Genomic DNA, 17,497 nt, shown 5'->3' with positions numbered 1-17,497 from the left:
GTACAAACAGTTTAACCCTTGACTGAGTTTACTTTTGGACATAAATCAGACTCATAGGGGCTGATAAATGGATTACATATCAATTAGCCATGCAAAAAAACTTAAGATTGCAACATGGTAACAGGCTTTACCAGTTAAGCAGTTTTCCTATCTTTAAATCAGGGCTTTTCAAACTTGCATGTACATGGGAATCACCAAGGCATCTGGTTAATAATGCAGATTCTGAGTCAGGTTTGAGGTGGAGCTTGAGATTCTATTTGTCTAACCGGCTCCCAGGAGATGCTGATTCTTTTAGGCCAGGAGTCTCATTTAAGCAGCAAGAGTGTAGACCTCTCTTCAGTGAAGATTCCTGTCCACACCTTGGAGGTAACAGTCTCTCTGATAAGAATTATTTCTGGAATCTTGTCAGTCTTTTGCCAACAAAGGCTCAGGCATCTCCAACTCCTTTTCCTCTAGCCTGAGCATGAACAATATATCGTGCCCTTATCCTTTAGGTACAGCCAGATCAGCCGCGATGTCCAAAAGCAGGCTTGTGGGGAGGACTGAAGGAAGGAAGAAGGATGGAAGGGCGGGAGGGAGGAAGCAAGGGAGAGAGGAGGAAAGGAGGAGAGAAGAGAGGAAGGGGGTGAGGACAGAAAGGGAAGAAAAAGCCCCTGCAGGGGCGGCGGCGAATCTCCGCGCGAGCCCAGGGTGTCAGAGGCAGGCGCAGAAGAAACAAAGTTCCCGGGGCTTCTCCGAGGCCGCTGTCCCGCTTGTCAGTTCGGCCTCCCCCTCCTCTCCGAGGCAATGGCTTCCAAACTCCTGCGTGCGGTCATCCTTGGGCCGCCGGGCTCGGGCAAGGGCACCGTGTGCCAGAGGATAGCCCAGAACTTTGGCCTTCAGCATCTCTCCAGCGGCCACTTCTTGCGGGAGAACATCAAGGCCAACACGGAAGTTGGTGATATGGCAAAGCAATACATAGAGAAAGGCCTTTTGGTTCCCGATCATGTGATCACACGCCTCATGATGTTGGAGTTGGAGAACAGGCGCGGCGAGCACTGGCTACTTGATGGTTTTCCTCGAACATTAGTTCGGACTGAAGCCTTGGACAGACTATGTGACCTGGATCTAGTGATCACTTTGAACATTCCATTCGAAACGCTCAAAGATCGTCTCAGCCGACGTTGGATTCACCCTCCCAGTGGAAGGGTATATAACCTGGACTTCAACCCACCTCATGTACATGGTATGGATGACGTCACTGGTGAGCCACTGGTCCAGCCAGAGGATGACAAAGCTGAAGCAGTTGCTGCCAGGCTAAGGCAGTACAAGGATGTGGCAAGACCCGTCATCGAGCTGTACAAGAGCCGAGGAGTGCTCCACCAGTTTTCAGGAACCGAGACTAACAAAATCTGGCCCTATGTTTACACGCTTTTCTCGAACAAGATCACACCTGTTCAGTCCAAAGAAGCCTACTGAGCCTGCGCAGTGGAAGAACCAGGAAGATATGGTCATTTGTTCAACTGTATGTGTAGTGTTGGTGCCATGCCCCAGTTAGCAGCTAGCTGAGATAGCTTGCAGTGTCTTTTCTAGTTTAAATGGTGAACAGACATGAAGACTAATGAATAGAAGGAGTTAATGACGAGGCTCTTCTCTGCCTTTCTAAAAGAGGGGTCACCTACACGTGTTTAAGATGTCCCTGCACATGTCTCAAGTTCTTTACAATAAAGGAAGCAACACAGGCTGGAAAAAAAAAAAAAAAGAAAGGGAAGAAAAATGTCAAAAGCAGAAGACTTGCTTTAAAGTCCTCTATAAGAAAAAAAAAAAAAAAAGTCCTCTATAAGAATCCTTCGGTGGCTCTGTTGCTTTCAAGCTAAAAGTTCAGATTTCTTATAAAGGCTTCTAGTGGCCTGATGAAATCCTTGTCCACCTCTCCCAGCTCATCCCTTAGCATTGCCTCCATATAGTCTATGTCCAACCATCATGAATTCTGTTCTTCCTTGCCTTTATTTCCCTCAGGTGGTAAAGAATCTGCCTGCAATGCAGGAGACCCTGTTCAATCCCTGGTTGGGAAGATCCCCTGGATAAGGGAAAGGCTACCCACTCCAGTATTTTGGCCTGGAGAGTTCCATAGACTGTATAGTCCATGGGGGTCACAAAGAGTCCACCACGACTGAGTGACTCTCACTTTCACTTGCCTTTACAGTTGATCTCCCCGTGATCTGGAACCTTACCCTCTCCTTACATCACCTAGCCCAGGTGTGATCTCTTCTGAAACGATTTCTCTAACCATGTCGCCACTCTCATTTCGCACCCTCTGAGTGAGGTAGTCCTTCTCTGTCTTCATTGCATACAGTGCTATCAGAGCACTTCACAGTCTATTTGAATTGTATTCCCTTCTCTACATCCTCCTACCCCCAGCTCCACTGGACCGTGAGCTCTTTGAGGGATGGGAAGATGTCTTTTGTCCCTAACACGGTGTCTACAGCATACAAAGTACTCAAACAGAGTTTGTTGAAAGAATGAGCAAATGCAGAACTGTGACATTGTGTGACACTTGATGAAGACGTTGCTTAGTTCCTCAAACACCACGAAGCTGCCCTCAGAATGACTTTGCTGAGGGTCAAATACATTGACACCAATTTCTGTGTTCCAGCAACTGCTACCAAACTCCCCTATTCTGATAAATTATACTTCCCCAGCTTCTTCATTTGGAGAAGGCAATGGCACCCCACTCCAGTACTCTTGCCTGGAAAATCCCATGGATGGAGGAGCCTGGAAGACTGCAGTCCAGGGGGTCGCTGAGGGTCGGACACGACTGAGCGACTTCACTTTCACTTTTCACTTTTATGCATTGGAGAAGGAAGTGGCAACCCACTCCAGTGTTCTTGCCTGGAGAATCCCAGGGACGGGGGAGCCTGGTGGGCTGCTGTCTATGGGGTCGCACAGAGTCGGACACGACTGAGGCGACTTAGCAGCAGCAGCTTCTTCATTTGATAGTATTAACCCTGTATCTTTTCTGCAAGACCAAATGCCAAGATATACTTCACAAGGGGATAATAGAACTTTTAATGGAATTTGGGGGAAGGCTAGAATCTCTTCGAATATTAGTATGGTACTTGTACTCTTTTTTAAATTGAAATACAGTCGATTTGCAATCACACAATTGCACTCATCTCACACACTAGTAAAGTAATGCTCAAAATTCTCCAGGCCAGGCTTCACCAATACGGGAACCGTGAACTTCCAGTTGTTCAAGCTGGTTTTAGAAAAGGCAGAGGAACCAGAGATCAAATTGCCAACATCCGATGGATCATTGAAAAAGCAAGAGAGTTCCAGAAAAACATCTATTTCTGGCTTATTGACTATGCCGAAGCCTTTGACTGTGTGGATCACAATAAACTGTGGAAAATTCTGAAAGAGATGGGAATACCAGACCACCTGACCTGCCTCTTGAGAAATCTATATACAGGTTAGGAAGCAACTGTTAGAACTGGACGTGGAACAACAGACTGGTTCCAAATAGGAAAAGGAGTACATCAAGGCTGTATATTGTCACCCTGCTTATTTAACTTATATGCAGAGTACATCATGAGAAACGCTGGGCTGGAGGAAGCACAAGCTGGAATCAAGATTGCTGGGAGAAATATCAGTAACTTCAGATATGCAGATGACACCACCCTTATGGCAGAAAATGAAGAAGAACTAAAGAGCCTCTTGATGAAAATGAAAGAGGAGAGTGAAAAAGTTGGCTTAAAGTTCAACATTCAGAAAACTAAGATCATGGCATCCAGTCCTATCACTTCATGGCAAATGGATAGGGAAACAGTGGAAACAGTGGCTGACTTTATTTTTCTGGGCTCCAAAATCACTGCAGATGATGACTGCAGCCATGAAATTAAAAAGACACTTGCTCCTTGGAAGAAAAGCTATGACCAACCTAGACAGCATATTCAAAAGCAGAGACATTACTTTGCCAACAAAGGTCCATCTAGTCAAGGCTATGCTTTTTCCAGTGGTCATGTATGGATGTGAGAGTTGGACTGTAAAGAAAGCTGAGCGCCGAAGAATTGATGCTTTTGAACTGTGGTGTTGGAGAAGACTCTTGAGAGTCCCCTGGACTGCAAGGAGATCCAACCAGCCCATCCTAAAGGACATCAGTCCTGAATATTCATTGGAAGGACTGATGCTGAAGCTGAAACTCCAATATTTTGGCCACTTGATGCAAAGAGCTGACTCATTTGAAAAGACCCTGATGCTGGGAAAAATTGAGGGCAGGAGGAGAAGGTGACGACAGAGGATGAGATGGTTGGATGGCATCACTGACTCAATGGACATGGGTTTGGGCGGACTCTGGGAGTTGGTGATGGACAGGGAGGCCTGGCGTGCTGCAGTTCATGGGGTCACAAAGAGTCGGACACGACTGAGCAACTGAACTGAACTGATTTACCATATTATATTAGTTTCAGGTGTACAAAACAGTGATTCAACATTTTTATAGATTACACTCCATTTAAAGTTATTACAAAATAAGGGCTCTGTTTCCCTGTGCTGTACAATATATCCTTGTTGCTTATTTATTTTATACATAGTAGTTTGTCAGCTATACTCTTTTATTGCCCATTTGATCCTAAAATAAGTCTTCAAAATTACAGTGACTTCAAACTTGAGGTCTCTGGGCATCTAGCTATTACTAGCAATTTCCAAACTGTCATGTCTTTGTATGTTTCTGTAGATTTTTACATAGATACTGCTTGCTTTATGCAAAGTACTATGTTAAGGGTTTGGGGGACTATCAAGCTACTAATGTCAAAAACTTTGCTGGCCAGTGGTCTGATCTGTGCCGTCTAATTCCATAGCCTCAGCACCTATCTAAATCTTAATCCATCTCTAGGCTCAACTCTGGACAGATATTTCTAACAGCGCATGGGGCTTGCCCATCTGAATGTCACGTGGGCATCTTAAAGGCAGTATGTCATTTTTCTTCCCAACCTGTTCTTCTTTTACCTACTGTACTTAATGGAACCCTCATTTCCTCAGCTGTCCTGGCTACTGACTCTTAACTTCTTAAGTCATCCTTAACTTCTTCCTTTCCCACATCATCTCCCGCCAGTCAGTCATTAGGTCTTATTGGTTGCATCAATCTCTCAGGTCTTCCCTGAGCCCATTCTGTTCCCTTTGTTTCAGCTATCAAGGCCTTGTCACTTCTCACCTCCCTGTTGATTTACCGCCTGTTGATTTAGGTGTTGAAATACCTCCCTGTTGATTTCTTTGCCTCCAATCCCTCCCCACAATAACTCTTCCTTCAGACAGCTGACAGAACGTCTTTTTAAAGCCCAAACCTAATATTGTCCTTCTTTTACGTAAAGCCCTTCAACAAATTCCTTTTATCTGTAAAAATAAAGTCCAATGCCCACAGTAAGATCTATGTATGAAGCTCTGGTGACTTATCTCTTACCCTCACCTACCTTTTAAACCTCCTCTCCTGACACTCTCCCTACATACTTCAAGATCTTTCCATACCAAACTATTTACCATTTCCTCACACACCATGCTGGCTCCTCCCTTAACAGATTTTTCAGATAATCTGCAATTTCAGCCTAGAAAACTCCTGTTATCTTCAAGTTCAAATGTCGCCTCCTTTGTAAAGACTTCACCTCCAAGCACTCAGTACATGCTTCTGTTAGGGCACCTTTCCTGTTATAATTATTTTTTCATATGCTCCTAGAAGGTAGGGCCCATGTCTCACTCTGTTTTGTATCCTGGTCTTCGACACTGTACTTGATGCATAACAAGCCTTCCATAAATCTCCAATGAGAGTCTGACCAAATAACTGAGTGAATAAATAAGTGACTGACAGATTCAGAATAAGAATGATAAGAAATGTGCAAATAAACTGTTGCTGTTTAATGTTCAAAGGACTGAGTCACATTCATTTGGGAGACCAAAAAAGACTTTCATTGATTACAATCTTTCAATGTAACCCTATTTATTTGTTTCTATCTTAAACCAAGATTCACTTAAATCTGGCCACAGCCCCCTCTGTCTCCAACATCTGACCCTAAATGAAATTAGTTTACTGCAATCTGTCTCTGGTATAAAAGGAGGTCTTTAGTTCATTTTATGCAGCACATAGTAATCTGATTTCTTATAATAATTTACCTATGTACAAATGGAGATTCCTTCTTTCTTCCAAAAAAAAGATTGAAGTGGCAGCCTTGATTATGTGTTCTTACTGTAACTTCTTATATAGAAAGTACCCGTTAAATATTTGTTGAATGAAGAGGTGAAGGATTGCTCAGGCCTGCTGGTACTCTTGAGTTACCTGGCAAGTACTGTGACCTCTTGAGAAGTAGCTGGGTACTTAGTAATCTTCCTACCCCGCATGTCTGATGGCATTTCTGTCTGTTTTCAGCTCATTTGGGTGACATATTCTTTTACACAGATCTTTTGAACCTTGCACATTGACAAACCGCTTCCCAGGTGGCAGTAATGGTAAAGAACAAGCCTGCTGATGGAGAAGACATGAGACTCGGGTTCGATCCCTGGGTCAGGAAGATCCCCTGGAGGAGGGCATGGCAACCCACTCTAGTATTCTTGCCTGGAGAATCCCGTGGACCGAGGAGCCTGGCTGGCCACAGTCCATGGGGTCGCAAAGAGTCGGACACGACTGAAGTGACTTAGCACACACGAACACACCCGCTGACAAAGAACACTGAAGGCCTGTGTATCTTCAGGGCTCATGTCTCCTGTGGTCCCAGTCTGCCCCAGTGTGGTTAATGTTTAACCCCTAACTGCTGGCCGAATGTCCATAAATCAGAAAGAGTAGCAAACACAGGCCAATTTAGCTTCGGTTTATTTAGCGACAGGCGCTGTGTGGCTCTCACCTTGGCCCTCTCAAGCACCTTAGCCTCCTTTCCAGAAAGAAAGGAGGGATCACAGAGCAGAAGAATCCAATAGGTGGGGCAGTTCCTGAGGGGCCAGATCAAGAAGCACAGTCTACTAACCTCCATGACTTGAGGGCCCGCCGTGCAAAGGAGCCCTGCACAGAAATGGCAATCCAGATCTCTGATTCTGAGGCTTGTGCTCGACCGCCCAGGTGAAAATGCGATATCTGTGTTTTCTGTGAGCTGAAGTGTTCCCTCGGAGCAGAATTACTTTACTTATTGCCTTTTCCTTCTATCATGGACAGTTATTGGTTGCTGCCTCTTCCTGAGACCTGTCCCCCAATTTTTCTTTTTTCTTCTTCAGTTTTCTCTTTATCTTTATACCCACAGCTGTAGGAAGAGAGGGCACAGCCTAAAGCTCTCCCTAGGGCTGTCCCCTCCCATACTGCCTCCAGGAAGGTCCTGGGCCCATCCCATCTGTAGGTGGGCCCTCCCACACCTCCAGGGGCCCAAGGCAAGGCCTCAGGAGCCCCCAAAGCCACACTCACTATGACTGTGGGGGTGCTCTGCTCCCAGCTGCCTGGACACCCACCATGCCCCACACCCCACAGTTCTTCACCCTGGGTGCCCAGCCGCACTGAGGGTCCCTGAATTTCAGTGAGTTTAAGCCCATCAGTACATAAGTGCATCCGTTACACTGAGCCCCAGTCACTGCTTTAGGAATGGCCTGCTCCCCGGTTGGCACTAGTGGTAAAGAACCCGCCTGCCAATGCAGGAGATGTAAGAGACCAGGGTTTGATCCCTGCGCTGGGAAGATCTCCTAGAGGAGGGCATGGCAACCCACTCCAGTATTCTTGCCTGGAGAATCCCATGGACAGAGGAGCCTAGTGGGCTATGGTCCACAGGGTCGTAAAGAGCTGAAATGACACAACTGAAATGATTTAGCACACATGCACATGACCTAGAATGGTCTCATCAGAGTGGACCTCCAGAGTGTGTAGGGAATTTTGGGACTTGGACTTTTCTTAGCTCAAATGGTAAATGGTATGTCTTATTTCCACTGCAGCCATTGTGGAAGCTGCCAGAAGAGGGGAAGGGTTGCATCGTGTGGCCACAAATGAATGGATCTCACCCAGGGAAAGCAGACCAAGCAATGGAACCTGTTGTTTGAGTCCTGGACCAAATTGTGCCTGCCTCCCCAATGAGCCAATAAATTTTCTTTATTGCTTAAGCTTTTCTGAGGTTGTTTTATTTCACTTGGAACATTAAATTTTCTGATAGCTAGATTATAAACTGTGTGATAACAGACGGTACATCTTGATCACCCCTGGCACATAGTAGGCATTCAATGAACAAGTTCTGAATGGACACATTTCAACTCCAAGGAATACATGTAAAAGCTCCTTTATTCATTTGACAGCCAAGGAATTCAGTGATGTGTAGGAAAGTAGTGATGTGGATCTAGATGCCAGGATCTCACCCCAACACAAAGCTTTTTCTAACCACCAGGAGGTCTCCAGTCAATGTTGAGGTCTTTGAGGAGGCTCCCAAGTAGTAGTCACCCCCTTTTCTCTGCAGATTTTAAAATCAATCAGAGATAAGACAGCAGTGAGCTAGACAAGGACCAACAATGCCCTTTCTCACTAGTACAGCTGATACTCAGGAAAGAGTGTTAGCCGCTCAGTCCTGTCCTACTCTCTGCGACCCCAAGGACTGTAGCCCACCAGGCTCCTCTGTCCATGAAATTCTCCAGGCAAGAATATACTGGAGTGGGTTGTCATTCCCTTCTCCAAGGGATCTTCCCGAATCAGGGACTGAACTCACATCTGCTGCATTGCAGGCAGATTCTTTACCATCTGAGCCACCAGAGAAGCCTTATATTGTCAGGCCAGTGAACACTGAAAAAGCAAAAGAGTTCCAGAAAAACATCTACTTCCGCTTTATTGACTATGCCAAAGCCTTTGACTGTGTGGTTCACAACAAACTGTGGAAAATTCTTCAAGAGATGGGAATACCAGACCACATTTCCTGCCTCCTCAGAAATCTGTATGCAGGAAGAAGCAACAGTTAGAACTGGACATGGAACAACAGACTGGTTCCAAATTGGGAAAGGAGTATGTCAAGGCTGTATATTGTCACCCTGCTTATTTAACTTATATGCAGAGTACATCATGACAAGTGCCAGGCTGGATGAAGCACACGCTGGAATCAAGATTGCTGGGAGAAATATCAGTAACCTCAGATATGCAGATGACACCACCCTTATGGCAGAAAGCAAAGAAGAACTAAAGAACCTCTTGATGAAAGTGAAAGAGGAGAGTGAAAAAGTTGGTTTAAAACCCAACATTCAGAAAACTAAGATCCTGGCAACTGGTCCCATCACTTCATGACAAATAGATGGGGAAACAGTGATAGACTATCTTTTTGGGCTCCAAAATCACTGCAGATGGTGATTGTAGCCATGAAATCAGAAGACACATACTCCTTGGAAGAAAAGTTATGACCAACCTAGATAGTATATTAAAAAGCAGAGACATTACTTTGCCAACAGAGGTCTGTTTAGTCAAGGCTATGGTTTTTCCAGTAGTCATGTATGGATGTGAGAGTTGGACTGTGAAGAAAGCTGAGCACTGAAGAATTGATTCTTTTGAACTATGGTGTTGGAGGAGACTCTTGAGAGCCGCTCGGACTGCAAGGAGATCCAATCAGTCCATCCTAAAGGAAATCAGTCCTAAATATTCATTGGAAGGACTGATGCTGAAACTCCAGTAATTTGGCCACCTGATGTGACGAACTGACTCATTTGAAAAGACCCTGATGCTGGGAAAGATTGAAGGTGGGAGGAGAAGGGGACGACAGAGGATGAGATGGTTGGATGGCATCACCAATTCAATGGATATGAGTTTGAGTAAGCTCTGGGAGTTGGTGATGGTCAGGGAGGCCTGGCGTGCTGCAGTCCATGGAGTCGCAAAGAGTCGGACAAGACTGAGTGACTGAAATTAACTGAATTGTACTGAACTGTACTGAACCCAGTACTCAAACTCAGAATCTGACAGATCTGGCCACTTAGCAATGGACAGGTGGGCCAGAACGGGCCTACCCTTCCCACCGTGCAGGAGCAGTGTGAACTCTCAAGAGGAAAGAAAGAGAGGCACAGACTTTCCTGGGAAATGCAACAGTCCTATTAAACCATTCTCCCTTTCCAGGTAAGCAAAAGGGAGTGAGTGTTAATTAGGCTTCTTTCACCAGGAAGCAAACAGCAAGAGTAGAAAGAAGATATCCCCCCACCCCCAACACACATCAAGTGTGATTTGATCAGGTCAGTTGATTCCGCTCTGTTTTCAATCAAAATGGATTCTTTTTCAAAGTGGTGAAATTTGTTTGCTGTTTAAAATATCCTTCTCCATGGAATTAACTCACACACCACCGTAACATAAGGCCCCCAAAGGAGCTGGAGATCTTCATTAAAAATCATGCAAAGTTCAGAGGAAGAACCAAGAATTCATGATAAAAGGACATAGTTGAGGGCACTCGATGGCAATCCTCCTTGCTCCTGCGCACCAGGCCCATCTAAGGCGTCGCAAGAGCCCTGAAATCTCACACGCTTCCCACGCCGACTGTCAGTTTCTTTCTCGCTGAGCTCAGAGCCACACGGTGCCTATTAGTCACCAGAGAGCAGAGCCAAGGTTTAACTCCTTGGTGATGTAGGGGAAACAGCGTTTCAAATTGGATTCCAGGAAATCTAGGGAAGTATTAGACAGGAAGTCTCGTACAGCGTTCCCAATTTGCCCAACGTCAAGGCTGGAGCTGGAAGCATTTTTCGAAACAATTAGTCAGTTTAGCAATGGGACTGCACATGGTTTTCATTTTATTCACCAGGGCACTCTTTCCAGATCCAGGTTTTTTGGGGGGTTTTTTGCGTTTGTTTTTTACAGTAAACATTTACCATTCACACTTCAAGAGGCTTTCCCCAGAAAACCATTGTTTATAATTTTGAAGTTTCATAGGCAAATTATCATATCAATGGGACAATAATAATTCCCCACATTAGCTAATCATACATGTCAAATTCATCAGGTTTCACTAAAAACTGTGGGGTTGGCTCTTTAATGTGACTCTGAGCACAGTGAGGACCAGAATGCCCTGAACCCAGCATGGATGTCCTCTGGTCTGGCTGCTAAGACAAAGCTTTGATCTCATCTTGAGAGGCTCCCAGGCGGACTTCTTGCTGGAGGTCAGGAAATAGGCTTCCCTGGTCAGTCCTGGGAGAGAACCCACGCTGACAGTGGAAACCCAGATTGAAACAATATGTTCCCAACCTCTCTCCTCAAATGCAAAGCTCTTTTCTCATCTATTGTCTGCCCCTATTTTTACCATGAAAAGCTCTCCAATGTCATTTTAGCTATCAATAATTGGCAGTGAGTTTTTGCAATTAACAGCTGCCCAGAATCAATTTCAATGAGCTGCACAGAAAAATCATTGCCAAAAAAGCCCATTTGGGGATTACTCAGCTGCTTACCTGTTCCTCAATCCTTTTCTTATCCTACACGTCATCTCCAGGAAGAACCTGAAACCTGAACCATGTGCCTAAAGGCCCAGTTCTGAGTATGTGGTAGATATTTGAGAAATTCTCTGATCAATGTGTACCTAGAGGAAAGGAACGGGCAGTTCCACAAGGAGCTACTGTGTAATTCATAACAAAAAGCTGACTCATAAGTCCTGTCTAATTTCAGACGAAAGACCCCAGGGAAAGATTTGGGTAAATAAGTTGGCCTTAAAGGAAAGCCACTGAGGATTATTTGTTCCTTCAAAGGAAAGCAATAAAGAATCTCCAACTGTGATGGGCACATCTCAAGCTTTGCTGGTTTATCTCCCTCATCAATAATACCAACGATGGTCTTTTGGGAAGCTGAACTTCCCACCCACCACACCCAAGCCAACTGGAGACATAACTCAAAGCCTTGGTGAGTTTCTCAGCTTCGGAGGGAGCCAACCCTCTAAATGACACTTTCCAATGCTGAAGACCGCAGGGCTGCCAATCACTTGAGAACTAGGAGGCATATATTTTTAGAGACATTCCGTCATCCGGGCAGCCTCGAGTGGATTTTGTTTTTTTCTATCTCTTCTCAGTTCCTTATCTGGTGGGCTTGGGGCAAGAAACCCTCCAACGGCAGCAGCCTGGGAGGAAGTGCTTGCTAAGGCAAGAGGTCGAGCAAGAGGGAGCCGGAGGTACACAAGCTCCCGGAACCCTCAGCTGCTCAGTCTAAGACTCTCCTTCCTGATTCCACCTAGATCTTCTTTAAATCAGCCTCAGCCCAGGAGTTATCCTGGGGCCTGGTGTTTACAGCCAAGCCCCAGATAACAGAACCATGGAGATGCCACCCCGGTTTCTATACTGACCAGGTGGTCAAGGATCAGCCCCTGGGCCCAAGGACAACCTGTATTGTTTCTTCGCTGCGCCAGAATGCCTTCGCCTCCAAGACGTCGACCCTATTATGGGAAAAAAAAAACAGCCGCAGTTGCTATTTACACCCTGAACTGCAAGCTGGGTAAAAATAGCTCTAGCAGCTTGGTCCAGCTTTAAACCCCGCTACAGAAAGACATTATTTTTGGAAGAGAAGATTTTCCTCCCCACCCACAGATCTGAAAACGGTCACCTCCCCGGAGGAGAAGAGGAGAGACAAGCCCACATAAAGGTGAAACGTAGCCCCCTTCTCCACCCCTCCTGCTGGGGACAGCAAGAGCCAGATTAGAAATTCTCTTCCTCCCTAGCAGCCAGGTCAGGCCCGGCACAGACCTGCGGGTGACCTAGTTCAAGGTACAGTGGAAATTAATTAACTTTGACTACAGTGAGAGGAGGCGGCTGTCTGAATCTGGGTGCTGACACCATCTTGCTGACTATTATGGCTGGTAGGTTACTTGTTTGCCTTTCCAAAAAAAGGAAGAAAACAGAATTGACCGACAGAGTCTATAAGGCTTCCCCGGTGGCTCTGTGGGAAAGAATCTGCTTGTCAATGCAGGAGACACAGGTTTGATCCCTGATCCAGGAAGATCCCCCATGCTAAGGAGCAACAAAGCGTGCACCACAACTATTGAGCCTGTGCTCTAAAGCCCGGGAGCCACACCTACTGAGCCCATGCGCTGCAGCTTCTGAAGCCCGCGTGCCCTAAAGCCCATGCTCTGCAACAAGAAAAGCCACCGTAAAGAGAAACCTGAGCACTGCAACTAGAGAAAAGCCAGTGCAGCAACAAAGACCCAGCACAGCCAAAAAAAAAAAAAAGAGTACATAAGACCCCAAAAGAACAGCTCAGATGATCTACTGCCTGAGAGCTTGGAAATTATCAGGCTTGGTCTGGTCCCAGGCCCCTGACAGCTGGCGGCTGAAACTCTTCCCTCACGTATTTGCAAGCGCTTAGGGCCTGGTGTTTGGGATCCTGGAATTTCCTTCAGGTTCAGGAAGTAGTCTATATGACAATCAGTGGAAGGAAAGTCACTTCTCTCTTTTCTGTGAAAAGGTATTTGGTAGATGCACGTAAGTATGTAGATTACGACACCTTTGTAACTCTCAAGAGATAGATATATATGGATAGTTTCTAGGATACATGAAAAACAGCAGAGAAAAACACCAGATCCATGATGTCATTCAATTGTCCTATCATTTGAAAGTACCCAGAGCTGAGCTCAATAGGTGCTTAATAAATATTTTTAGGAAGGAAGGGAAAGAAATCTCCCACATCCGATCTCAATCTGAACCTCCTTCTTCAGAGATCCAGGAACCAAAACAAATTTTCTACTCTGAAACATGCCTAGGCATGTCTAACCAACTAAAAGAAGGGTGACAAGATTGTAACACGTCAGTCCCCCACTTCTCAGCACCTCCCAGCAACACACATACAGACCTCTACCACCTTGACTTCAATGTCAGTACTGGGGTAGCTACAGGCGTAGGGGATGGCGGGGTCAAGGTAGAAGAAGCCGAAAAGATGGGGGTATGCTTTGGGGGTATGCAGGGAGCCTGGCTCTCCCCCTGGCCTCAGACAGACCCGAGTTTTCGTGCTGTCTTTGTCACCCACGGTGTGGCCAAGTCACTTACGTTTCTGAATCTCATTTTTTCCCTCTGAGAAGAGGGGTGATTACACCCCATTGTGGGGGTTGGTGCAGACTAAATGCAGCAGCATACGCAGAACGCGTGCGCATTCAGTGCCTGGTTCAGAGTGAGGGATATGCCGAACGCAGCATCCATGGCATGCCATGGCTAGATTGGTTTTTTGTTTTTTTTGGCTGTGCCATGTGGCATGCAGGAGTTTTCGTTTCCTGACCAAGTATGGAACCCGTGTTCCCTGCTATGGAAGCTTTGAATCTGGACCACCGGGGAAGTGCCCATGGCCAGATTTTGGAACGTATCCTGTTTCCAGCATCCAGAGGTTGACAAATTCTACTAAATGTCAAAAATCTTAACTCCCTGAAAAAGGCATTCCATCGACAAATTACTGAAAACTTTCTTCCGCATTATTAGGCCATTTTGCACCATGCCCTTCATTCTCCCCTTGCACCTTTCTGTAACACCCACTTCCCCAAGCCTTATCAAGCAGCCAGAAATAGAATCTCCCTACTCTGACATCTCTGCCAGTGGGAAGGGCTGGCCAGCCAAGCGGCTGGGTCAGCACCGGCTTGTCAGTTGAGGGAGACCACAGAAATATAGCCCCAGCACCTTTCCAAGTCTCACTGACTGATGACATAGCTATTTAAGCTATGTGTTCTCAGGGCTCCAAGACTCCCCAAGGACCTGGGAAAGACGGCTGGATATCCTTTTGATCAGGACCGCTTCGGGTTTCTATTTCCAAAGTTGAGAAAGCCAGATAGTGCTGACTGCGGCCCAGGAATGAAAAGAGCTCAGGCCTCTCTTTTTCTCTCTCTCACTGACCTGTGTCCGAGGACTGTGGGCCAAGGTGGCCAGGCTCTTCCCTCCAATCTAAGTCCGCTCCCTCCTTAGTCAGCTTTCCTCGCCTCCCTATTAATAGCCACTGCTTTGACTGGCTCCTCTCGCAGTCTGATTACAGTTTAATAAGACATCTCGAATAAGGAAGCGGCAGACTTCCTGGACTGCCGAGGGCCGAGAGAGTTCAGGTTCCCTCCCAGAAGGTAGAGGCAAGGTCTTACCTGCAGAAGGACAGAGGCCCAGGTGACCAAGTCACTGGTCCCAGAAACCAGACACTGCTCTGGGGTTTCTGTCTTGCTGAACTGCCTCTGGTTTAGGGCAGGAGACAATCACCCAGGCTACCTTGCATTTTATTGAAGTTTTTATTCCCATGGATATCCCTGGGCAGGACTGAAAAAGTGTGGTTCTTATTCAATGATACAGTAGCAGTAGCTACTCTATCAAAAGTAGCTGGAAAGCTAACTTTGGACCAAGATAGCATTGTGGTTTGGTTAGTTGCTCAGTCGTGTCTGACTCTTGCAACCCCATGGACTGCAGCCCACCAGGCTCCTCTGTCCATGGGATTTCCCAGGCAAGAATACTGGAGTGGGGTGCCATTTCCTTCTCCAGGGGACCTTTCTTACTCAAGGATCAAACCTGAGTCTCCCAAATCCAAAGGTGGATTCCTTACTGACTGAGCCACCGGGGAAGCTAAGTTAGCATTAGTCCCTACCAAGTCATCTTTTCTCTGACACTACAGAAGCAAGGTAGCATACCTAGGTTCGGGTTATCTGTATGGGACAGTGGGCTAAGAACAGATTGAATCCCAGCAAAAAAAATATTTTCATGCCCCACTCCTCCCCCTCCTCTGTCTCTCCCCAGTAAATGCAGACATGCTTAACAATCTTTAGTGTTAGATTCATGCTGATAAGTAATGTATTTGGGTTACCGTGTAATTTATTCCAGCATTCCTGTTCTTCCTGGGCCCTGGAGGGGAAGAACACACAAAATTTAGGAGCAAGGCAACCTGAGTTCATATTCTGCCTCAGTCCCTCAACTGAGGGGCTATCTTTACTTTATTTTTCTGAGCCTCCATCTTCTCATTTATATAAAAAAATCATAATCTATCCTGAAATGGTTTTATACAAATGAAACTTTGGAAAATTCGCCCAGTACAGTGCCTGGAATATAGTAGGTAGTCAATAAACAGTCTTAATTTTCTTTTCTTCTTCTTCTTTTATATTTTTAATAGTTTCATTTCCATTCTATTTTTCAAAAAAAATTTTTTTGACCGCACCAAGTCTCAGTTGCTGCAGCAGGATCTTCAGTACGGCATATGTGACCTAGTTCCCCAACTAGGGATTGGACCTGGGCTCCCTGCATTGGGAGCGTGGAATCTTATCCAGTGGTCTTACTTTTCTTTCCAGAAAATAAAAAGGAAGGGAAATGTGAGGGCAAATCAGGGTCATCCAAGTCCCTCAAACCAGCGGGGAAAATGACCAGCATCAAGACCATCTCTGCTATGAAATCTCATAAGAACAAGTAAAACTGTTTTTCCCTTCTCTAGATTCATACCATTCAGAAGTCCCAAAGAGAGGCCCAATCTGGACTGTGATGCATCTTGCTGAGGCCATAGTGAGGAGTCTCCCAGCCCCATTCATCATCCCTCAGGACATTTATCGGAGGTCTCACAGTTGATAAAGGAAGGATGACATCAGGAAGAATGGGTTGACTGTACCCTTAGCTACATTTCAAGGCCCCCTTAGAAGAACCAGGTCAACCTGACCTCATGGGTGAACCCTGCTATCGGCAAGGCCAAAGGAGAAACAAAACATCACGCCTTCCCTGGCTTTCAACCTGCTGAGAAATAATCTGACCCTCAAACACCTGCTTATGAGATGGCAAATAATGGTCTCCTTACCCCAGGACCAGCTGACTTCCCTCGGCAACTCCTTCAAGTGCTGGGAGGGTGACAGACTTTGTTCCTGCTGCAGCTTGCTTCCTTCCCGCTTGCCAACAGCCGGCGTATATCTGATGGGAGCCAGCCAGAGCTCCTGGCAGCCCTAAGCGGGGCAAGCCCCAGCATGACCTGCCCCCCAACCGGCGCTGAGTGGTAGGGGTTGGTGTGTGAGGAGAGATGGGAGCTAAGCTGACTTTCATTTTCATAAAAGAGCCCAGGATTCCCTGCACCTCAGTAGGCAGAGGGTAGGACTTCCCAGACGCCTCTTGGGGAGCGGCCTTTATTTCTCCTTTGGACCTATGCTTGGTATGAACCCTAATACGATTTTATCTCTACATAGATGTTGAGGGAATGAGCACACTGTAATCTATTTACTTGCCACCAATACCATCCTGTTTGAGGATTAACCACCCAGACATCATTCACACCTTCAGTCATGCAACAAATACTTTTGGACATTGCCTTCCCACCAGCCCTGTTCTGGGTTCTGAACACGTGGTAAATAAAACAATGATGGTTCACCCTAGTGGGTGAACCAGACACAGGATGTGAAAATTAATAAGTACATCATTCAAATCGTAAGACGTGCTGGTAGGAGACGTGCTCAGGTGCAGTAATAGAGAAGGACGCGCCATTCTCAGTCGCTTCAGTCATGTCTGACTCTTTGAGACCCCATGGACTGTAGCCCGCTAGGCTCCTCTGTCTGTGGGGATTCTCCAGGCAAGAATACTGGAGTGGGTTGCCATGCCGTCC

At 46.1% G+C, this 17,497-nt stretch overlaps 1 protein-coding gene and 1 long non-coding RNA gene across 3 annotated transcripts in view; one reads left to right on the top strand and one right to left on the bottom strand.

The window, feature by feature from the left end:
* The window catches only part of LOC133231703 (uncharacterized), a 95,970-nt gene extending 79,275 nt beyond the window's left edge, over positions 1–16,695 (bottom strand). The window contains exons 1-4 of one of the 2 annotated variants that reach the window (XR_009731206.1): positions 16,360–16,695; positions 15,734–15,771; positions 12,267–12,356; positions 8,255–8,438 (exon numbers count right to left, since the gene is read on the bottom strand). This is a non-coding gene — a long non-coding RNA (uncharacterized LOC133231703). Of the gene's footprint in view, positions 1–8,254; positions 8,439–12,266; positions 12,357–15,733; positions 15,772–16,359 lie in introns of those variants that run through there. The other variant, XR_009731205.1, reaches the window with a different exon arrangement.
* On the top strand, positions 525–1,686 carry LOC133231702 (adenylate kinase 4, mitochondrial-like). The gene has a single exon (XM_061390185.1). It carries the CDS (start codon positions 787–789, stop codon positions 1,456–1,458), a length of 672 nt encoding a protein of 223 aa, XP_061246169.1. The 5' UTR covers positions 525–786; the 3' UTR covers positions 1,459–1,686.
* Positions 16,696–17,497: the final 802 nt, after the last annotated feature.

This window comes from Bos javanicus, chromosome 19 (assembly GCF_032452875.1).
Source record: "Bos javanicus breed banteng chromosome 19, ARS-OSU_banteng_1.0, whole genome shotgun sequence".
NCBI lineage: Eukaryota > Metazoa > Chordata > Mammalia > Artiodactyla > Bovidae > Bos > Bos javanicus.
This window is presented reverse-complemented; position numbering and strand designations above follow the sequence as displayed.